At 25.3% G+C, this 19798-nt stretch overlaps 1 protein-coding gene across 1 annotated transcript in view; it reads right to left on the bottom strand.

Annotated features, from left to right (window-relative positions):
- Positions 1-19798, bottom strand: part of LOC113556480 (Down syndrome cell adhesion molecule-like protein Dscam2) — a 273062-nt gene that overhangs the window by 38194 nt on the left and 215070 nt on the right. The window contains exons 9-10 of the mRNA XM_026961446.1: positions 2295-2439; positions 1818-1976 (exon numbers count right to left, since the gene is read on the bottom strand). Of these exons, the coding sequence (XP_026817247.1) occupies positions 1818-1976; positions 2295-2439 (304 nt within the window). The remainder of the gene's footprint in view (positions 1-1817; positions 1977-2294; positions 2440-19798) is intronic.

Below are 19798 nucleotides of genomic sequence, written 5' to 3'. Positions count from 1 at the left end.
ATAATAAATAGATAAAACAAATATATTTTGTTTACTTTGAATTTAGTAAAAAAATAAGGTGTTTTGTCCACCAACGTATAAATACGTAATAGTTAATATTTTATGGTTTGTTGGTAATTTGAGTATGGCTTAGTCAACAATTTAAATACCTAATTTAATATTTTGATATTATTATCTTGTCTCATTTTTTGACAAGGCATAAACACAATAATAATTTCACAGTTTTTTCAAAACTAGAAAAAATATTAAAAATCAGGAAATTGATGAAATTAAAATGTTAAAACGTCAATATTTTCAAAACGAAAAAACTCTACAAAATGGCTATCTTCAATTTTTTTTTAAATAATTAAATAAAAAATACATTTTTTAACTTTTTACTAAAACAAAAATAAATTAAAACATGAAATATTTGTAGTTCTTGTCTCTGTAAATCTTATTAAAAAACCAGAATTATGATATCTCCTTTATTTCGGGAGATATCGCAATGGGTAAATCCTCGCGGGATACTCTGTATATGTATTGATTATAGCCTTTAACAGTACAGTCAAACTTCAGTACTTCATACTATTATGGTTTGTCACAAGGATCAAATTCAGTAATAACATCATATGCATGTATACATTATTATATATAATTTGAATAGTTTTGATTCGATATCCTAAAGTTTCATTATTTCGAAATTCTAACTAGTATAATTATTTACGAAGCAATATATAATACATGGGATCAAGGATTTTCAATTTAATACTTGGTTTTTTGAAATTTAAAAAAACAAAGATAAGCAACGAGATGCTGGAGGTGGAGGTAAAAAAAATAACTGATGTAATCATTTTACATAATATTATATTATACATTATATTTTTTTTATTTATTTAAATGCATTTTACACATTATTTTTAAAAGATATATGAAATTCTATAACTGCACCTATATAAATTAATACATAAGACATAACAATACTAAAATAAAAGGTTATATTATTAAAAAAATATATTAATTAAAAATGATCGTAACTGATTTATTTTGTATATTTTTAAATTATACATCTCGTATCTAAGTTTAACTTCATATTTTATGGATATTTTCCGCATATAATTATGGCTCCTGTTTATTGTTAAATATTTAATTTATATTTTTATGACTTACAGTAGTGCATAATATTATGCTGTATACATATCACATTATTCCTAGATCAACCCTTATTTGTATCTTTAATCATATTGAATAAAAATAATATATTTTTAGATTTATATTTTATATCCTATTATTATATCATAATGTTATATTAATAATTTCCATCGAAACTTTGAATCAAACAACTACACAGCCGTGATAAGTAGATGGAAACGTGTATTCACAGAGAAATATATTCCATCTCAGTGCACTTTTGAAATATTTGTATTGTTATAGTAAAGTAAGATAATATAAACTACTATATTCTATTACAGACTCGAACCTTTAAAGTTATCAAACAGATTTCATACTAACTTCATGAAAAATACATGCGTGCCGTTATATTTTTTAATTAAAATTATATTTATATTTGAAATTCCTAGTGGAACGGTATATGTTTCGGGGTTTTTTTAATGACAACGTTAAATATTATCATTTATTCTGAGCAGAAATAATATTACGTAAGTTAACGCATTATCATAAGCTCATATACATATATGCATATATATTTCGCATTAAAGTTTAGGAAAATCAACATTATGTAATATGATGGATTTTAGTGAGATATATTTTGAACAATTTTGCATTTTAATTTTTAACTACCGCTTAATTGTGGGTAAAAAGTATAAGATGTTTAAGCATACATACCATAAACTTGTAATTTCGCTGAATGTGATATTTTTCCCGCTCGGTTGGAAACAACGCATTCGTACAAACCTCCGTCTTCCACTTGGACTTTGGTGATGTTGAAATGACTAACGACATCTCCGATTTCTGTGACATACTGACTAACCGATATTCGCCTGTATATTTATATTTAAAAAAACAAAATCGTGAGTAAATCGTCATTACCCGTACATACCTAACAATAGTGTACGCAAAACATCACTCTGCGTTACCTCACGATACAATAATATAGACTACTATATAATGCATACATGCACACATTGCACACAGAGTGTAACACGGCAGAATTTAAAACGTATAGCATACAAACGTACGTTCAAATAACGTCAGTTTACAAAGTGATGCACCCGTACACATTGCAATTATTCTGCGCGAAATGTATTTAAGACAAAAATAGTGTTTTAGTACTTGACAGATAATATTATTTTCCTTACATCTGTGAAAGAGACACGTCGTTACCGTCGAACTTCCAGGTGATGTGAGGCGTTGGTGTGCCGAATGCAATGCACTTGAGCGAAACGTCAGGACCGGGTTTCAACAAATGACCGATGAACTTGTACTTAAATGTCGGTTTGGACGCTGAAATAGAAAAAAAAAAACTCAACAACTTCATTTTGTACAGTTTATTCCTGACGATTGGACCGTAATAGTAATTACGGATCGAAACATATATCGATTGAAACAGTTCCAGTTGGCATGAAAAATGTGTAGAAAATAACTAACGTTTTTCGTTTACAGGTACGATTTTACGTATATTACGTACCTTCTACTAAATTATTAAAAATTATATCATAAATGGTCGTTATTTTTTATGAACGCTAATTATTGACTCGGAAAATAGTCGTAGTGTTTTTGGTGTGATTTAAGATATTACTTCATAATAGTAATAAAATATCGTCAACAAATAAAGATATAAATATATAAAAATAAATAAATGAAAGTAATAAAAATACTAAAGAATTTTTTAGTAAAAATACATCGTTCAAATTAAAAAATTAAAACAACAAATCATACATAATATATTATTGTAGAAAACTTATAACAAGTTTTTATTTTTATTTTTTTTTTTATTTCGTCAAACGTTATCATCATAATAGTTCTAACTTTTATTTTATTTTTGATATTAATCCATAGCTTGCTATCGTGTAAATTTGAATGTTGATTTGTGCATACTTGCGGTTTGAAACATAAAGACAAATATATCGTTTATACCTAACTTTCAATAACCAAAGTTTACCGACATATAGGATTTGACATAAAGACATTTAACAGATGCTTTTGCAACGTTGTAATATTGTTTTGAAACATATTAGCTTTTGTGTACAAAAGTACAATATGAACACATTTAGTATTTGAGAAGCCAGAAATAGTTAGATACATGAATCATGTTCATTTCGACAACATTTCACGAGTTCCGAAAATACCTAAGACCATTTTGTTCTCCATTATTTTATTTCAATATTCTTGCATAAGTAAAGTATCCTTTTTCCATTAGTATTTATATTACTTAAAATTTGTAACCTATGTAAATATAAAAAGTTTAATTCAATGGTTATAACTAGAATTTCAATGATATAACGTGTTTATATTTAAAATAATTATGGTTAATAGTTAATACTAAACGTAAAATCCTCTTATTATATTTATAAACCTTCGATATTATAATACTGTAACTGTATCATAGTAACTTAATAATATAGAAATATATGAGTATTTTTCGAAAAATCTACTTACTCAATTCAAATTTAAGAACATTGTCTATTTAAACTACGCAATTAATTTTACCGGTTCACGGTAAGTTGACATTAACTCATAGGTTATAATAACTATAATATTTATGAAATTTATTTATACTTTAATTAAAAATAATTAAATATAAGTAATATATATTTAATGCAAAAATTAATTAAAACTCCTGAATAAGTAATTTATATATATCATTGAGAGATTAAAATTACAATAAAAGGTACACATGACACCTAATATTCAACAGAGCGGTTACCTACTTTTTACCTACCTTTTGTTTGATAATTATTTACCTTGTTTTAAATTAATATTTGAACGGTTCATGGTTAATCAAGAGTTTCCGTGAGATTTGATCATTTATAATTAGTGGACCAAAAAGTTTTTGTATGAATGGCATAACTTGCGGTTTAAATCCGTGTGTGTTTAAAATGTGAAGGACTAAGCTGAGATTGCGTTGGTCTCTTAATGGCCGTACACATTATAATGCCGCCTTTAGATTATATACTAAAAGCCCACGGGCTTTTATCAAGCCAAAGGTACCGTAATAGCTAGATAATTGTTCATACTTGCATAGGTTTTTTCTACTGTTATGTTAAAATTTGCTGCTAGTGATTTTTACATGAATAAATATTCAAATAACACGAATTTGCTTATTTTTATTATTATGCGCAGGTATAGTATAATAATATAAATGCAGTAGTATTTATAATTGACTCTATCTAATATTGCTAAATTATATACATGATTATAATTGTATTTAGAAATAACATAATATAACTGTGAAAATGGTTTTAATTAATTTGACTACACCGTGTGTATAATATTTACATATTGATATAATGGCACAACATGAAATATATTATTTAATATTCTTTTATTAGCATTTTATACGAATATGTTTTTTTGAAAGTTAACTAATTATTTTTTAGCAATTTTGAAGTTCACTTTTTAAAGTTTTAGAATATCAGTTATTAGATAAAACAACTATTTATTTCCAAATGATTTTTGTTTTTTGTTTTAATTAAGAATAATCAAAAATTTCATATAATGTGTATGTTATAAATTTTCATTATAATATTATAAAATATTAAAAACATTTTTACTCTAATTGAGCTATGAATAGCGTGCCTAAAAATTATTCTTCGAGTAAATTTCTTGAAAATTGAATTCAACTTTTACGTGAGTTGTTCTTTTATCTATGTTAAAATATTATAATTATATAGACCTTTTTTTATATGTATTTTTATAATGTTGAAAAAATGACTTATTTAAATGATAGATAACGACGTGAGTTATTTAGTTATAATTTAAAAAAAATATTTGTGGGAATTTTAGTATACAAAATTATATTTTTGATTTATTTTAATATGCAATATACATTTATACAAGATGTTTATATTATAAATCTATTTTTACTGTCTTACGGTATTTATAGAAATACTAGTATAGAAATATGTTATTCCATTTTGAGTTTTACAATTTGATATACATATAATCCGGTATAAATAAATTTATTTACATAATTATGATAATACATAGTACATACATAATTTAATTTGCATTGTTTCCTATTTTCTAAACTATAGAGGCCAACAATTTTTTTAAATTGCATATTAGATTAAATCTTATTAGCAGGTTAAAGTCATATTTCTATGTATTTAATATTAAATAAGTGAACATTATCGCATTAAACCTAATATTGTGTTAGTTTTTAGTTTTTATATCATAATATAATATTAATTAGATCAAATTTACAATTAAATTAACTAATGGAAATATTATTTGATATTCGATCATTATAATTAGTGATGAAAAAATATCCAGAAAATACGAATTAATAATAATTATAATTTATTTAGAATGTAAAAAAAAAAATAATATTTATTTAAAATTATTTAGAAAACTAAATGTTTAGTCAAATTTTTATCGGATAGCTGTTTAATTTATAAACGAACATGGCAAATCAATCATATCAGAATAAATTGTAAATAATACAAGACAAAATTTTAAAATAATATAATACAATATAGAAAAATAAAAATAAAACCTTATATAAAATAAGGAATCAGTATAATTCTTATCAATACGTACCTAATGATCAAAAATGTTTATGAGCTTAAATGATTTATAATATTAAATTATGATATTTTATTGGTTTATATCTCTTTTCAACCATCACTACATTCTCCATTTCTTTTTCTTTTTCTTTCCATTCTTGCACAACTAACGTTTTAAAATCTCATTTTACTTCGTCTACCTCTTTCCTTCCGATTTTTATTAAAATACTGACTTAGGGGTCACATATTACTTGCTTCTTCCCGTTAACTATTATAAGTTCGAATACTGTATTGTTTTGCCTTTTATGTAGTTAGTTACCAAACATAAACCTATATTTTTGCAGTAGTCTTATTATTAGTATCTCGATATTGTGTTCATTAAAGTGCTTAGCTCTGTTACTAGACCAATTATTTCAGTACTACATAGATTATCTTAATATTTCAATTTTTTTTTTCCTAACTCTGTTGAATCCAAGTCATGCTATTAAAAAGCTTTAATAGAATGGCTCGCCTTGCAAAAGATATATAAACAGTATGTTTTGATAATTTGTAGCCATATTTTCGCAACACATGTTTCAATCGTCAGTTGTGTGAATGAGTATTCTAAAAATGCAAACCATCTACAAAAATAATTATTAACGATGGTTGACCGTTAAGAAATATAACGGAATGTCTGTGTGCTCACTAATAATAAATAAGTAAAATAGTATGTAGTATTAAATAAATAAAATAAAAATATTATGATCCATTTGAGTTCTAAAACATAATACATTTATTTAAACTTATACCATCCAATAATCATAAAGTAAATAACAAGCATTTAAATTATTATACATTTATGACAAATATTAATTATTTGATAAAATAACGTAAATGATAATAACCAATATAAATATTCGAAGAATTTCTGCTTCTAACAATGAACCTTTTATAAATAATATTAATTTCTTAGAAAAATGCTTTAAGTTAAATTTTATCAAGAACAAAATCTGAAATATTTAAAGGAGACATTTAAAATTGGAATTTGTCCCATATTAAATTGTTTTACAGTTTGGTAATGCAATTGGAAACAAAATTAGATTAATTCATTTAAATTATTCATTAAAACATTGGTTATAATATAACATATATATATAATATGCTCTCGGCTATTGATATAAGTACTAACTTTCCCGTCAGAAACATTATTGCCAATGATTAGTTAACTAAATCAAACAAGAAACATTTTTATGAAGATAGAATACTTGGAAATTTAATACATTTAAAACTATTTAGCTTACGGAACGATAAATATTTGTTAAACTTGATGATAGTATTTATATTATTAACATTTATAGGAATTATGGTTTACTGTAATTAAATAATATTTATTACAAAATTTATTCATAACACTAATATTTTTTAATTGAATTCTATGTTAGACAATAATAAATACTTAAATTAATAATATATCTCAAAAAAAAAAAAAAAAAAAGAAGAAATACTGTATAATATTAATTAATTATTATATTTTTGACAGATAAATGACGTATACTATATGGTTTTATACCACAGTTGAAACACACAAATTAAAAGTTTTAATTTATAAAATGAAACATACGACACATAAAAGTAGGTGCAAAGGTGCATACTATATATTTCTTTAAAAAATGTAATACTAATATAAAATTAGTCTGGTAATTTAGTTATGACTCCAAGAAATATAATTAAAAAATAAAATATATTAAACAAAAATATAATTAAGTAATCTGATTGTTTTTAAGTAACGCCACAACCGCTCAATAGTATTGTAACTGAGAAATAAATAATAGTTATTGAAATTGTTAGCCATAATGCAATCAAAATTATTTATAAGATAAAATATAATTAAGTGTATTATTTTGCTTTTGGTATAATTTAAAAAAAAAAAAATTGGACCAAAGTTAATAATCTGACTATCCAATATTTTCGATTAGATACTGACTAAAAGACACATTTAAAATAATTTACAAGCCTACCTAATAGTCATTTTAAAGTCAGGAGCATTTTCTAACAACTGTATAGATGAGCATGATAATATTGTTATTATAAGGTCATCAGATTACTTAAATTAATGCAATGATGATGATGATGATGATGATAATATTACAATGCTGTCGCGTACCTTCGCTACAACAAAATTGGAATTTATCGGGAATAGTTAAACCGTTCAAGAGCATATTATTCGAAACGTTTAAAACGAAATAATTCCATTGCATTCGCAACACTATAACGTATAGTATAATAATTGTAGATAGTCACTTGAAACTATATGTTATAGCCGACGGAGACCGACGTTCAATCGAATCGTTAATATTGTTGTACAACACCATTAGAACGTATGTCATTGTAAATAATTGTATTATTATATAAGCACATGGAGGGTAATGCATTTCAAATTTTGCACCATGGTAGTTATTGTATATTGTAAACCATGACTGGCCGTAAACTTCACAATACATTATATTATATTACTATGTATGCGTGTGTCGTTATGCTCACTTAACTAGGTGGTACTCGTTCAAAAAAAAAAATCGAAAAACCCACGTGACGTTTGTTAACAGGCTTATTGTAATAGAAAAATACTCCTAAAACGTTTAAATATTTAAGAGAAGATCGATTGAATACATAACATTTTTTTTTTTTTTATAAGCCTTATTTAATCTAACTAAAATATGACGAACGTACAATATTTCCGATTAAGAGGACATTAATACTCGTATAATATTTTGTATCTATCTCGCCTGCGCACAATGTTATAATAAATAATTTTATGTTAAAAAGAATCCGTTGTTTTTAATATTATTATTATTATATTTATTTTAAATGTAAAGGGAAAAATATTTTATAAGACACCATGAAAAGACTCATTTGAAATTTCAAATTTGTAGTTATTTATGCGTATTTAAAAATTTAAAAAATGGGAAAGACGGATTCTTAGGAGTGGTAAATGTGCTCTATGCTATGCGTTTGTAAAAAACACAAGTAAGTTCCTCGTATTTTTACCATATTTTCTGTTTTCTACAATTAATACTATGCCTCTAAAACATGACAAGCATGTATCATTTCATGTTCATCAACTTATATAAAATAATAATAATTATAATAATATTTCCTGGAAAACTTATATTATACTGTGTATTATAAAACGTTTTAAAATTATTTATCTTTTTTGTTATACATCATATATACAATTATTACCACTCACTGTGTTTAACATATTTTGTGATGTATTTAAAATTACTGCTGCCTAACGATTATTGATGAAGTTATTATTTATTAAACAATACACTTTGGATTAATATTGTTTGCTTAATAACATTTTGTATTGTTATTCATTTTACATGTATAAAGGTATATATATGTATGTAAAAAATAATGAATAACAGGTTAAGATATGAATATAGTAATCGATTTAATATAAATAAGACATTGTTAACAAAACGTTAAATAATATAGTGATCCGTAAAGTTTTAATTCAAAATTATTTAGCCACTTCATAACGAAAATTGTAACAAAAAGATTCAGCTTATTAACCACTGATGTAGGACATTGTTTGATTTTTACAATCACAGTTGCAATTTTTTTGTTTTGGTCACCTCGTTTGCGCAAGTATTACTGCACCTGATATGGCCAGATCAGATTTAACTTAAAATCATCATATTCAGGGACATTCCTTATGACAATACTGTATTCTTGATCCAAGTTAGATGCTTACCATTATTCGTCCACTCCGTGTTAGAGAGTGAAATTAGACGTGTTTAGTTAAGTCTCTATTTTCCATTGGGTTTCCTCGAGGTCTCTATAAGTAGGAGTTAATTAGGTTAGGTATTTTAGGTTTGCCATTTGTTTCGAAAACCTGATTTCATCGTAGCACTGGTGATGATAGACTTACGTTACATTACCATTAATAACCGTTTAGTAGGAGTAGAATTCTATGTTCTAGATAATATTATGTAAGTAATTTTATTCCGTTAGTGTCTATCTTTATCATATGGATACTATTGAATATGTGGGATAGAACGTAGTCTATATGGTAAATTTGACTAAATTACTATTTCTAATAATATATAATGTTGAATTCGAGTGTTGTCCTTTATACATCATGTTATTCGATAATATAATAAACCACTTTGATAACTATCAATTACAAGATATCAGAACAGTATAAGGGAGAAATAATTGTATACACAAGCACATTCAAATCAGTTCGAATGCCGTTAATATTTTTGAATTTTTTTTTTGCCTGGTCCGGAAAGCAACTTGTATTATATTAAAATCATAAAAGGACATTATATTCGGGTTGTACAGGGAAAATATCGGTCGGTCATATGACGTAAGAATTGCAAGGTTCGTATAACGTAGGCACTATTGTTACATATTGGGTGTATATCTGTAAACAAATGTCTGGCACGCAACAATCTATTTTAAGGCTTAGTACATAACATCATTATTGTAAACAGCTGATGTTATATAATTTTGGACATGATTCGTAGTTAATTGAATCTGTAAAATGTGTGTACATTGCCATGCGTATACATAATTTATGGGAAACACATTCACCAACAATTCAGGCACGTCGTGAGATCAAACGAATACACAATACGTGTACCGTATAATATGCTTATTTATACTTGCTTGTAATCGACGGCATATACGCACGTGAGCTTGTTTTATGTAGTGCATAGGTTTGTTCCGAAACGATCCGTTCGAATCGATCTTACCGTCGGATACGAGAGGGTCGTTTAGGGATATTTCATGGTGAATAGTACATACACAAACCACTAACGCGAGATATGATGCGGCAATATACATTAGTTCAATATAAGACAAATCGTGGTTGGAGTATTTGGATGTAAATGTTTCATAGCATATTCATAGTGATTCACAGAAAATCAAGAATGTCTGAATTCATTACAATACAAAATATTTCTTATCATTTTTTAAGTTTTTATTTTATTTGATTTACATTTTCATATTCTTAAGCCGGTCTTAGATTTCTGTATTTAAATTTATGACAACTAATTTTTGAAAAAGTTGTCAATAATCAACTAGTTATTAATTTCGATAATATTTTTAGATTACACATGACACTATACATACCGCTAAATTTATATTTTAATACATGTTGCCAATTCGTTACATTGTCTATGAAAAGTATTTTTATGAATAATTAAAACTCTCATAAAATTATTCAACTTGAAAAATATATGAAATTAAAATTAAATTACGTCATTGAAATAAAAAAAAAATTTCTTAAGAACATATTAAAAGTTATAATTTATTATTAATGCGATATTGTAAATAAGTTTAAAAATTATTTAAAAAAAAAAAATATATGAAAAATTTTATTTGTTTTCACCTATATTTCTGAAGATGTTGAGTGTCACCATTGGGTGTCTAATTTTTCAAATATCTCATATATCTACGCATACATGTCTGTTATAATTATTCAATTTCAGTCAAAGACTGTTGTTTTAAAATATAGGTAAAAATATAACACTTTTTACAATAGAAGAAATAATTAGAAGTTTTACTATGAGGTTAGTTTTTACTAAAGAAATGGATCTGTATGGTATATTGCTCAATCATGTATCGATTATTTGTTGTTATAAATTTGATCTTATTTTGGTTTTGAAATATTTTTACACAAAATTATTTAAACGTGAAATATAAAGGATATTAAAAATAAAAATGATGGATATATTTTATTATAAGTTATATTATGGTAATAGTTTAAATTTAAAATCAACTAAAATATTAAAAACTATTTTAAACATTAAAGTGGTCATAGAATATTAAAAAAATAATAAAAGTATTTATTCATAGTTATTCGGTCAATCAACGACAATCGCTTAGTATTCAAACATTGTTATTTTTATAATCTATTAATTTTTGGATTACTATTTTGTAGAAAGTTACTATAAGACCTTATATTTGTTATTCAGAAACTGATTTAATTAAAAATTAAAAATAGTATTAATAAACGAGCGTTTTGATTATAAAATAAGTACGTTTTCTGAAAATTGTTAATAAAAGGAAAAAGTTAATTATCTACGCAAATACATATAAATAAAGTATAGTATCTTAAAAACATCTCTAGGCACTTGATATCTGCTCGAATTACACAAGCTATGTTTAACTGATGGTTTTTAATTTGACTCATATACCAAGTTAGGGTAATAGGGTAGAATCTACCCGGTAGATTATAAAATGGCTTAAAATTGCTGACATTCGTTTATCCTTCATTACAGTAAGAACTTCATTATTATGATATCGAGTTAGTCAATCTTATACAAGTCTTTCACGCCATATCACGATAAAATTAAAAAATAAAAATAAAAACTTTTAAACAATGACAAACAATAAAATTACTATATGGTTTTTAAATTAAAAAAAAAATAATATTAGCATGCACGATAAATATATATTTTAAAATCATTATATCACATATACATGTTATACAATTGATAACATATTAAACTTAAGTCAATAATACATATATACAATATTGTTTCTGTTTAAAAAAAATAAAAAGTTTATGTTTTAATAACAAATTATTATTCATTCGTAATCGAATACGTTATTTATTCAAATACCTAAGTATTTAAAATCGCTATCGTACAACGATCTAAAATGGTATATTTTTTTATACTCTGAACGAACGATAAATGTTCTTCTTTTTGAATGTTTATAAGAACGATGAAAAACAATCCAGAAAAAGTATTTTATCCAATCGGGTATAGTAAATCGGTAACTGTAATAACGTTACGAAGGAAAAGTTGAACCATTTTCGCAGATCACACAGAATGTAAACGTTTTTAAGAATAAACACAACAATACAAAAACACTACGGGTTCTCGCGCATTTTTGATTAGAAATAAGTGATACATAGAATCCTTTTTTGGGAGTTTATCGAAAAATATTTTTTTGCTTTGTTAAGATTTTGAGTGAACCAATGATGTCCATTGGTCTAGCAATTTATTGTTTTATAATTGATTTTGAATTCTAACCTTTAAATTAATTTTTTTCATAATACTTATCATTAACCCAGTCATTAACTATAATACATAATAAATCGTTTGTATTTTTTTTATTATCACAATCAACAAATTATTAATCATAGAGTGTTAAAATCTTCATCAAAATTTAAATCTATCTTCTTTTTAGACACATTTTTATAATTTTCATAATATTTTTTTTTTTACTAAAGACATTTGGCACATCGTTGATTTTTTTATGAAACTATTGTTTGCAAAGATTTTATGTTTCGATTTTAAACTTGAAATTTTCACCAAATGTCTATAATTTGTTGTATAATACAATCATTTTTTAAAAATGTTTGCTTTATTGTTTTACATATTTTTAAACCATTGAATATTTAGATTTTTTTTTTATAAATGTCAATAAAAAAATTATGAATTAGTAAAAAGGCTTGAAAATGTCATACAAGGTTCCTAAAGTGGTTAATTTATCAACTAAAAATATCAAGTCTATATTATATATACTTTTTAAAGTAATTAAATTTAGCAATATTACAACATTTGTGAAAACCTTGAAAAATACAAGTTATTTTGTAATTAGAAACCCTTAAAAATGTTTTGTTTTTGCCTAAAAATTGAGTATTAAATAGTATTTACAGAAATTAAATTTTGAGTTATATAAATGCTTATAATATGCTATATAATGTATATTATAATAATAATTAAATACTAAATTATCCAAGAAAACATTAAATTAACCTACCAGCATACAATAGGTAAAATAAATGGCTTTATTTATTTGTATATATTTAAAAAAAAAAAAACGTATTAAGAAATAAAGTTAATGAGAATATTGGCTGACAGACTGTTTCCGCTTAGAACCGTTTTTCGTATACAATAAAATATAATTTAATTGAAATGCTGTACAGCCCACAGCCATAAAAGTGGCCCACTCAACACCTAATAAACAGCAAAGCTCCAACCACTTGCCTTATTTTTTTTCATTTTAATCATAGTTTAATAGATTTCAATGCGTTTTATTAAAACTTTTGGCCCAAAATATAGTAAATTATAAAATATTTTTATAACACAGTACAATCCGAAAAAAATCAGACCTTGTTTAGTAATTCATGTCTATATATTATTATACTACCTTGATATCATAATTATTTTTGAAATATATCAAAAGTATTACTATAATAAATTATGACAGTTTAACAATTTTTATAAATTTAATTAAAATTATACACATAAGTCTGCATATTTTTTTTAGATAACTTTAATGTAAAACTGTCCTTTTTGTCAGGTAATAGACAAATCTTAGGCGTGCAAAAAATAACGCGCGTTATGATAAAAGAGGAATATTGATTAAAAATGAACGACTCAAAGAAAAACTAAAAGCGTTTTTTTTAGAAAATTGAAAAAAAAATATGAAAATAGATCACGTTATTATCATAGTATATAATAATCGTGTAATACAATGGTATGTCAAGTTTTAGTTATATTATACAAATACTAACTCATTAAATATTTGATACATATATATATATATATTTCCAAACTTACTGTTAATTATATGCAAGCATTTCTAAAATATTATGATAGGTATTTTATGTATTTAGATACATACAATATTAATATAACACCTCTGCAATGAATATTAAGCATCGTCTGACGGCGAAACATTTTTGTGTAGGTACCTACATCTGTATTTGTGCAGTAAGAATTCGAATTTAGAAATAAAATAAAAATTTGAGAATACACTTTTTTAATTACTGAGCTCGTTAAATTAAACAATTCTATGTGCCCGTGAATATAATTATATATTATTTAATTATGATTTGTTACAATTATTGACGTGAGACAGTATACAAAGACGAAATACCTAATAGCGAAAAATAAATGACCTGACATTTTTTTTTATTATTACAACGGCATACTGTGTTATTATGGTTTCAATATATTTTAGTCACGTATAATTTTTATTTTTTCAGTCTATAATTAATATTATTATATTATTTTTCTGTTATATACAATAATAAATTTTGTTGTTCAAGTTGAAAAAATAAATGAGATAATCTAACAAATTAGGTTCTGAATTGTTCTACGTATATTATTAAAATCTGTAGTTTTCTTGTTAGTGTTTATTTTATTTTATTTTTTTTTTTTTGTATTTGAGCGCGTCACTTGCGCATTTAATACGCGCCAAGTCCCCCGAAAATATGTACAATACAAATAATCGTTCATATTTTTTTTTCCAACTGGAAAAAAATCAACACAATCATGGGAATTAATTTTGCTTTATTAATGTGACGATTAAACAATCAACAATATGATTATAGATAGTTTATTTATTACATGAACCCTTTACATTGATACATATATATATATATTGCTGAAATTATCTTTCCAGTAGTCGAGCTATTTTAAATACATTAATTTGCCTATTTTTTTATATTAAACAGTAAACTTGAGTTCCACCACAATCAACTTTTATTACGTGTATATTATTGTAACGCGATATTTCAATTTTAATTAAATTATTTGTTTACTGATAGGCAATATAATAAGTGGCCATCGCGAGTTTTAACATACTACAGAGTGTGGGTACCTACACACAGGTGTACCGAAATTGCCTAACCATGGTGCCGTCCAATCATCAACTTTTAAAAATTATTAAATATATATAATGACAATAAGAATTACTAAATTTAATAACGTAAGTTACATTGAATTAATAGATGATGTTTTACAAACGAAATACCTTACGCTACCTTATTATAGGGATTCGTTGTATACAGTTGTAGTTGATGACTAGAGAAGCAATTTTTATATATTATTAAATTATTATTATGCGGCGTACCATTAATATAATATTTATAAATGTTTTCGACGTTGATTTTCTGTTCTATTATGTAATACAATTATAACTATTACTAACACACGATCGCTAAAAACATAATATCAACGATGTGCATATGATAATATATATTAGTGTTAGAAACTCGACGATGTATACATGTATCGATTTAAAATATAACTACACCCGTTTTACGGTACGCATAAAAATAATGATAATGATTATTACGTTTTGTCCTTAATTTTAAAACTATATATTTACGTTTCTGACAGCGCGCAAGAATATTGTATACATAAAATAATTACAGTGGTTGTACACGATCAATTAAATTATTTAATAATCCATTTTGCGCTGTACAACAAAACGTGATCGCGTGGTATTTCCAATCAAAGTATTTATATTACACATTTTTCGCGTTCATGTAAAACTAAACTACGTAGTGCTACCGTGATATACGAATGCGTGTTTTAATGATTTCCCGTCTATATTATAATTCAGACGTTTCAACGTGCATAATATTGTTGTCACAATTATAATAATTATATACACAGTACCGATGTAAATAATACGATGACGTGATCAATCTGTTCATATAATAAAATATTACGATAAACAACGATACACGGTAGCTGAATGTTGCCGAATGAGCTTGTAAATCGATACATAGATACGAAAAACGTTTTTACACGTTTAGATAGTTTATATTTTTGTCTATAACAGAGTAATTGAGATGAGACACACCGTAATCCGATATTGTTGTTTTTACACATTATATATCGTTTTTCTGATTTAATCTTATATTTTGAAAATATATACGTTTAACGTTATTAATGTATATTCTATAAAAATTCAATCGAGCATATTATCATACGTGTATTTTTTTATTTAACAAATATTCAGAAAATTATTCATGTATAAGTCATATTTGTTTAGAGATTAATTATTTATTGTGAACCATGACTGCAAAATTGAAAAATGTTAATTAATTGTTTTTGTTGTTAACATTAAAAATAGGTACTGCTAAGTGATAATCATAGAACGATTTAAAATACTATACTGTACTCCTAATCTTAGAAATGTATTGTCCTTCCAAAAATATTGCTTAGTTAATAAAAAAATAATACACTTATATATATACAAGGTGTCCCTCGAGGATTTACCCATTGCAATATCTCCTGAAATAGTGGAGATATCATAATTCTGGTTTTTCAATAAGATTCACAAGTACAAGGACTACAAATATTTCATGTTTTAATTTATTTTTATTTTTTGGTAAAAAAGTTATAAAATGTATTTTTTTATTTAATTATTTAAAAAAAAAATGAAGATAGCCATTTTGTAGATATTTTTTTCTAAAAATATTGATGTTTTATCATTTTAATTTCATCTATTTCCTGATTTTTAATATTTTATTCAGCCACACTGAAACCCGTTCGCCAGCCGTACGAGCACGCGAGCCACATGTTTGATACAATGATACCACTATGGCATATTGTATTAAAAAATTCGCGGTTTTTTTCGAAACTAGAAAAAATATTAAAATCAAGAAATTGATGAAATTAAAATGTTAAAATGTCAATATTTTCAAAAAAAAAAAAACTCTACAAAATGGCTATCTTCAATTTTTTTTTTTTTAAATAATTAAATAAAAAAAAAAAACATTTTTAACTTTTTTACCAAAACATAAAATATTTGTAGTTCTCGTCCCTGTGAATCTTATTAAAAAAACCAGAATTATGATATCTCTATTATTTCAGGGTATATCACAATTGGTAAATTCTCGCGGGACACTCTGTATATATATATCGTTAAGTAAATTTACCTGGTAGGAACCTTTGGTATTTAGTGACTTATAAATATACTAACAAACATATGACAACAAACAAATGTTTAAAGAATATTTTTCATAAAATATTTTCAATAGCACTCTTGTATATCTTATTCTATTATGCCTCGTACAATGTGAAACCAATTTTTTTTCTCAAGTCAACAGATCGCACTAATTGGAAGTAGTCAAAGACTATATTATTTACCATTTAAACCTACATAAAATATAAGTACAAATAAAACAATAATTCAATATACGTTAAACTGAACTCACTGATCAATATATAGTTATATACTAGTAAGTTATATAATACATAATATAAATTCCTAATTTGAATTTTTTTTTTTGTCAATACCGTTTAGTTTAACATCAACGTGGTTTTTCTGTTACGAGAAAAAAATTAAAAACCAGACATTAATCATTACTGTTTTTGAAAATCGTACGTAATTATGTGACACAAAACCCATCCACCACGATGACTGATTAAAAAAAAAAAATATAGTACTGCTTACCTATAATTATTATCCATTGTGCACGAATAGGAAAAAAAAACGTAATCATTTGAAAAAAAAATATATTCACCGAGCACTTTAACAAGCTACAGGACACGCCGCCCCGTTGATAAAGTCCGGCCAATTTCGCAAGCTATACATTTGTCGTTTAGTAGACAATAGCGCAAAGTATACAGGAATTTGATGCGGACATTTTTCAGTTTCAAGTACTTGAGCCGTAGCAGAGACAGGGAATAAAATAACGAAATACCGCACCATCCTTACGTTGCGTTATTTTGAATTTATTGCGTCTATATGAAGCGAAACAACCCACTTCATTAGTATTCGATGCACCCTATATCGTACGGCAGTTAGTAGTAGGTATATAAGTGCATTTTAATTGTTCACGATCTATCATTTATCATGGCCATGGAGTCTCTTATTATTTTATGGCAGTAAATCCGGGTGTAATATATTTTATCCTTGCAGATCGTGGTTGTCCACATCTTTACAAACCTTATAAATATTAATGCAATATCAATGAAAATTAGTAGGTAAAGTTCATAATTTTAATATTGTAAATAAATAATTTTAAAATTTCGAAGTTTCGAATTGAATTAAAAGCTGTTGCATCATATATTTTCATCATTTACACAGGAATACTGTAATTAGAAAACTGTAATAATTATTAATATGCTTTTAAATAATAATAATAAAAAAAAATGACATCAACCCGTCAACCGTTACCTAACTTTGTATGGCTCGTTATTCTATAATTTAATTATGATAAAATTGTATCAAATATTAAACATTTGTAATATTTTACATTTTTTAAAATACTTTATGTAGAATGTAATCTTAGAGGGTCAGGTTATAAAAATATAAACACAATACTATGGTTGTTGTAATTATATGTAATTGTTTTTTTTTTAATGCCTTTAATGAGAAAACATTTTTTCTTACGTTATTTTTAAAATTAAATTCGTTATATAATTATTAGAATGTTATAAATCCAGATTTTCATAATTCGCAGCTGTAATCATTCGTCATGCGTAAGAATTCCTTTATGTTGGATAAATTACATTTATACGGTACTGTAAATGTGTGTTGTATTGGTAATTCCGATTCGATAAAACGAACAAATCGTCCGACCCCGTCCAACGGTTTTCGATTTCGAACCCGATGATAGAGTCATAAGACCATTTAAGTTAGTATTCAGTCAATAGTGAAGCATAATGAAAACAATTAATTCAAGTTAGATCTTCTGTACCGTACAATGACACGTAGATTTATCAGACCATATATCTTTGCCGAAAGTCCTGCGGATGCCGAATAGTTTTGTCAATAGACGCACATATTATCGTTAGAAACAATTGCATTCACTGAAGGAATCTTTCTGAACAATGGTCATTCGAAGTTTATAATTTCGCTGAGCGTTTACAACTGTTTCCACGCTGGGATTGAATGGCAATAGAGGGAATTCAGGATCAAATATTAAGATTTCATTTATTCAACCTGTAACAAACTTTTGTGTGCGCCAAAAATATACCGTACACAATATAGTTGAACTATCAGAATCGCAATTATAATTTGAAACTTAAAATATACTCGTAGTTATTACAGTTTTGGACTTGATATTATATAGCGTAAAATATAGAATATTATTATGAAAAAATGTAATACAGATAATGTATATAATGATATCGTTAATGGAATAATTCGTTTAAAGCATTTTAGGTATATTATGTAAATCCGAAGTGGTCTATTTGACTAAAGGTGTTCATTTTTCCAGACAGCACTACAATTTTTTGTGAATATAATATGTTATAAATAATTTTAAATCATTGTAAAACAATATATTTAGAAAATATTTCATTCGTAATCAACAAACTTATTATTATTTCATTTTAATTACAATATATTCTTAATTGAAATATATTTGAGGTATTTTGATT

This window comes from Rhopalosiphum maidis, chromosome 3 (assembly GCF_003676215.2).
Source record: "Rhopalosiphum maidis isolate BTI-1 chromosome 3, ASM367621v3, whole genome shotgun sequence".
NCBI lineage: Eukaryota > Metazoa > Arthropoda > Insecta > Hemiptera > Aphididae > Rhopalosiphum > Rhopalosiphum maidis.
Note: the sequence above shows the minus strand (reverse complement) of the source record. Positions and strands in the feature narration are given on the sequence as shown.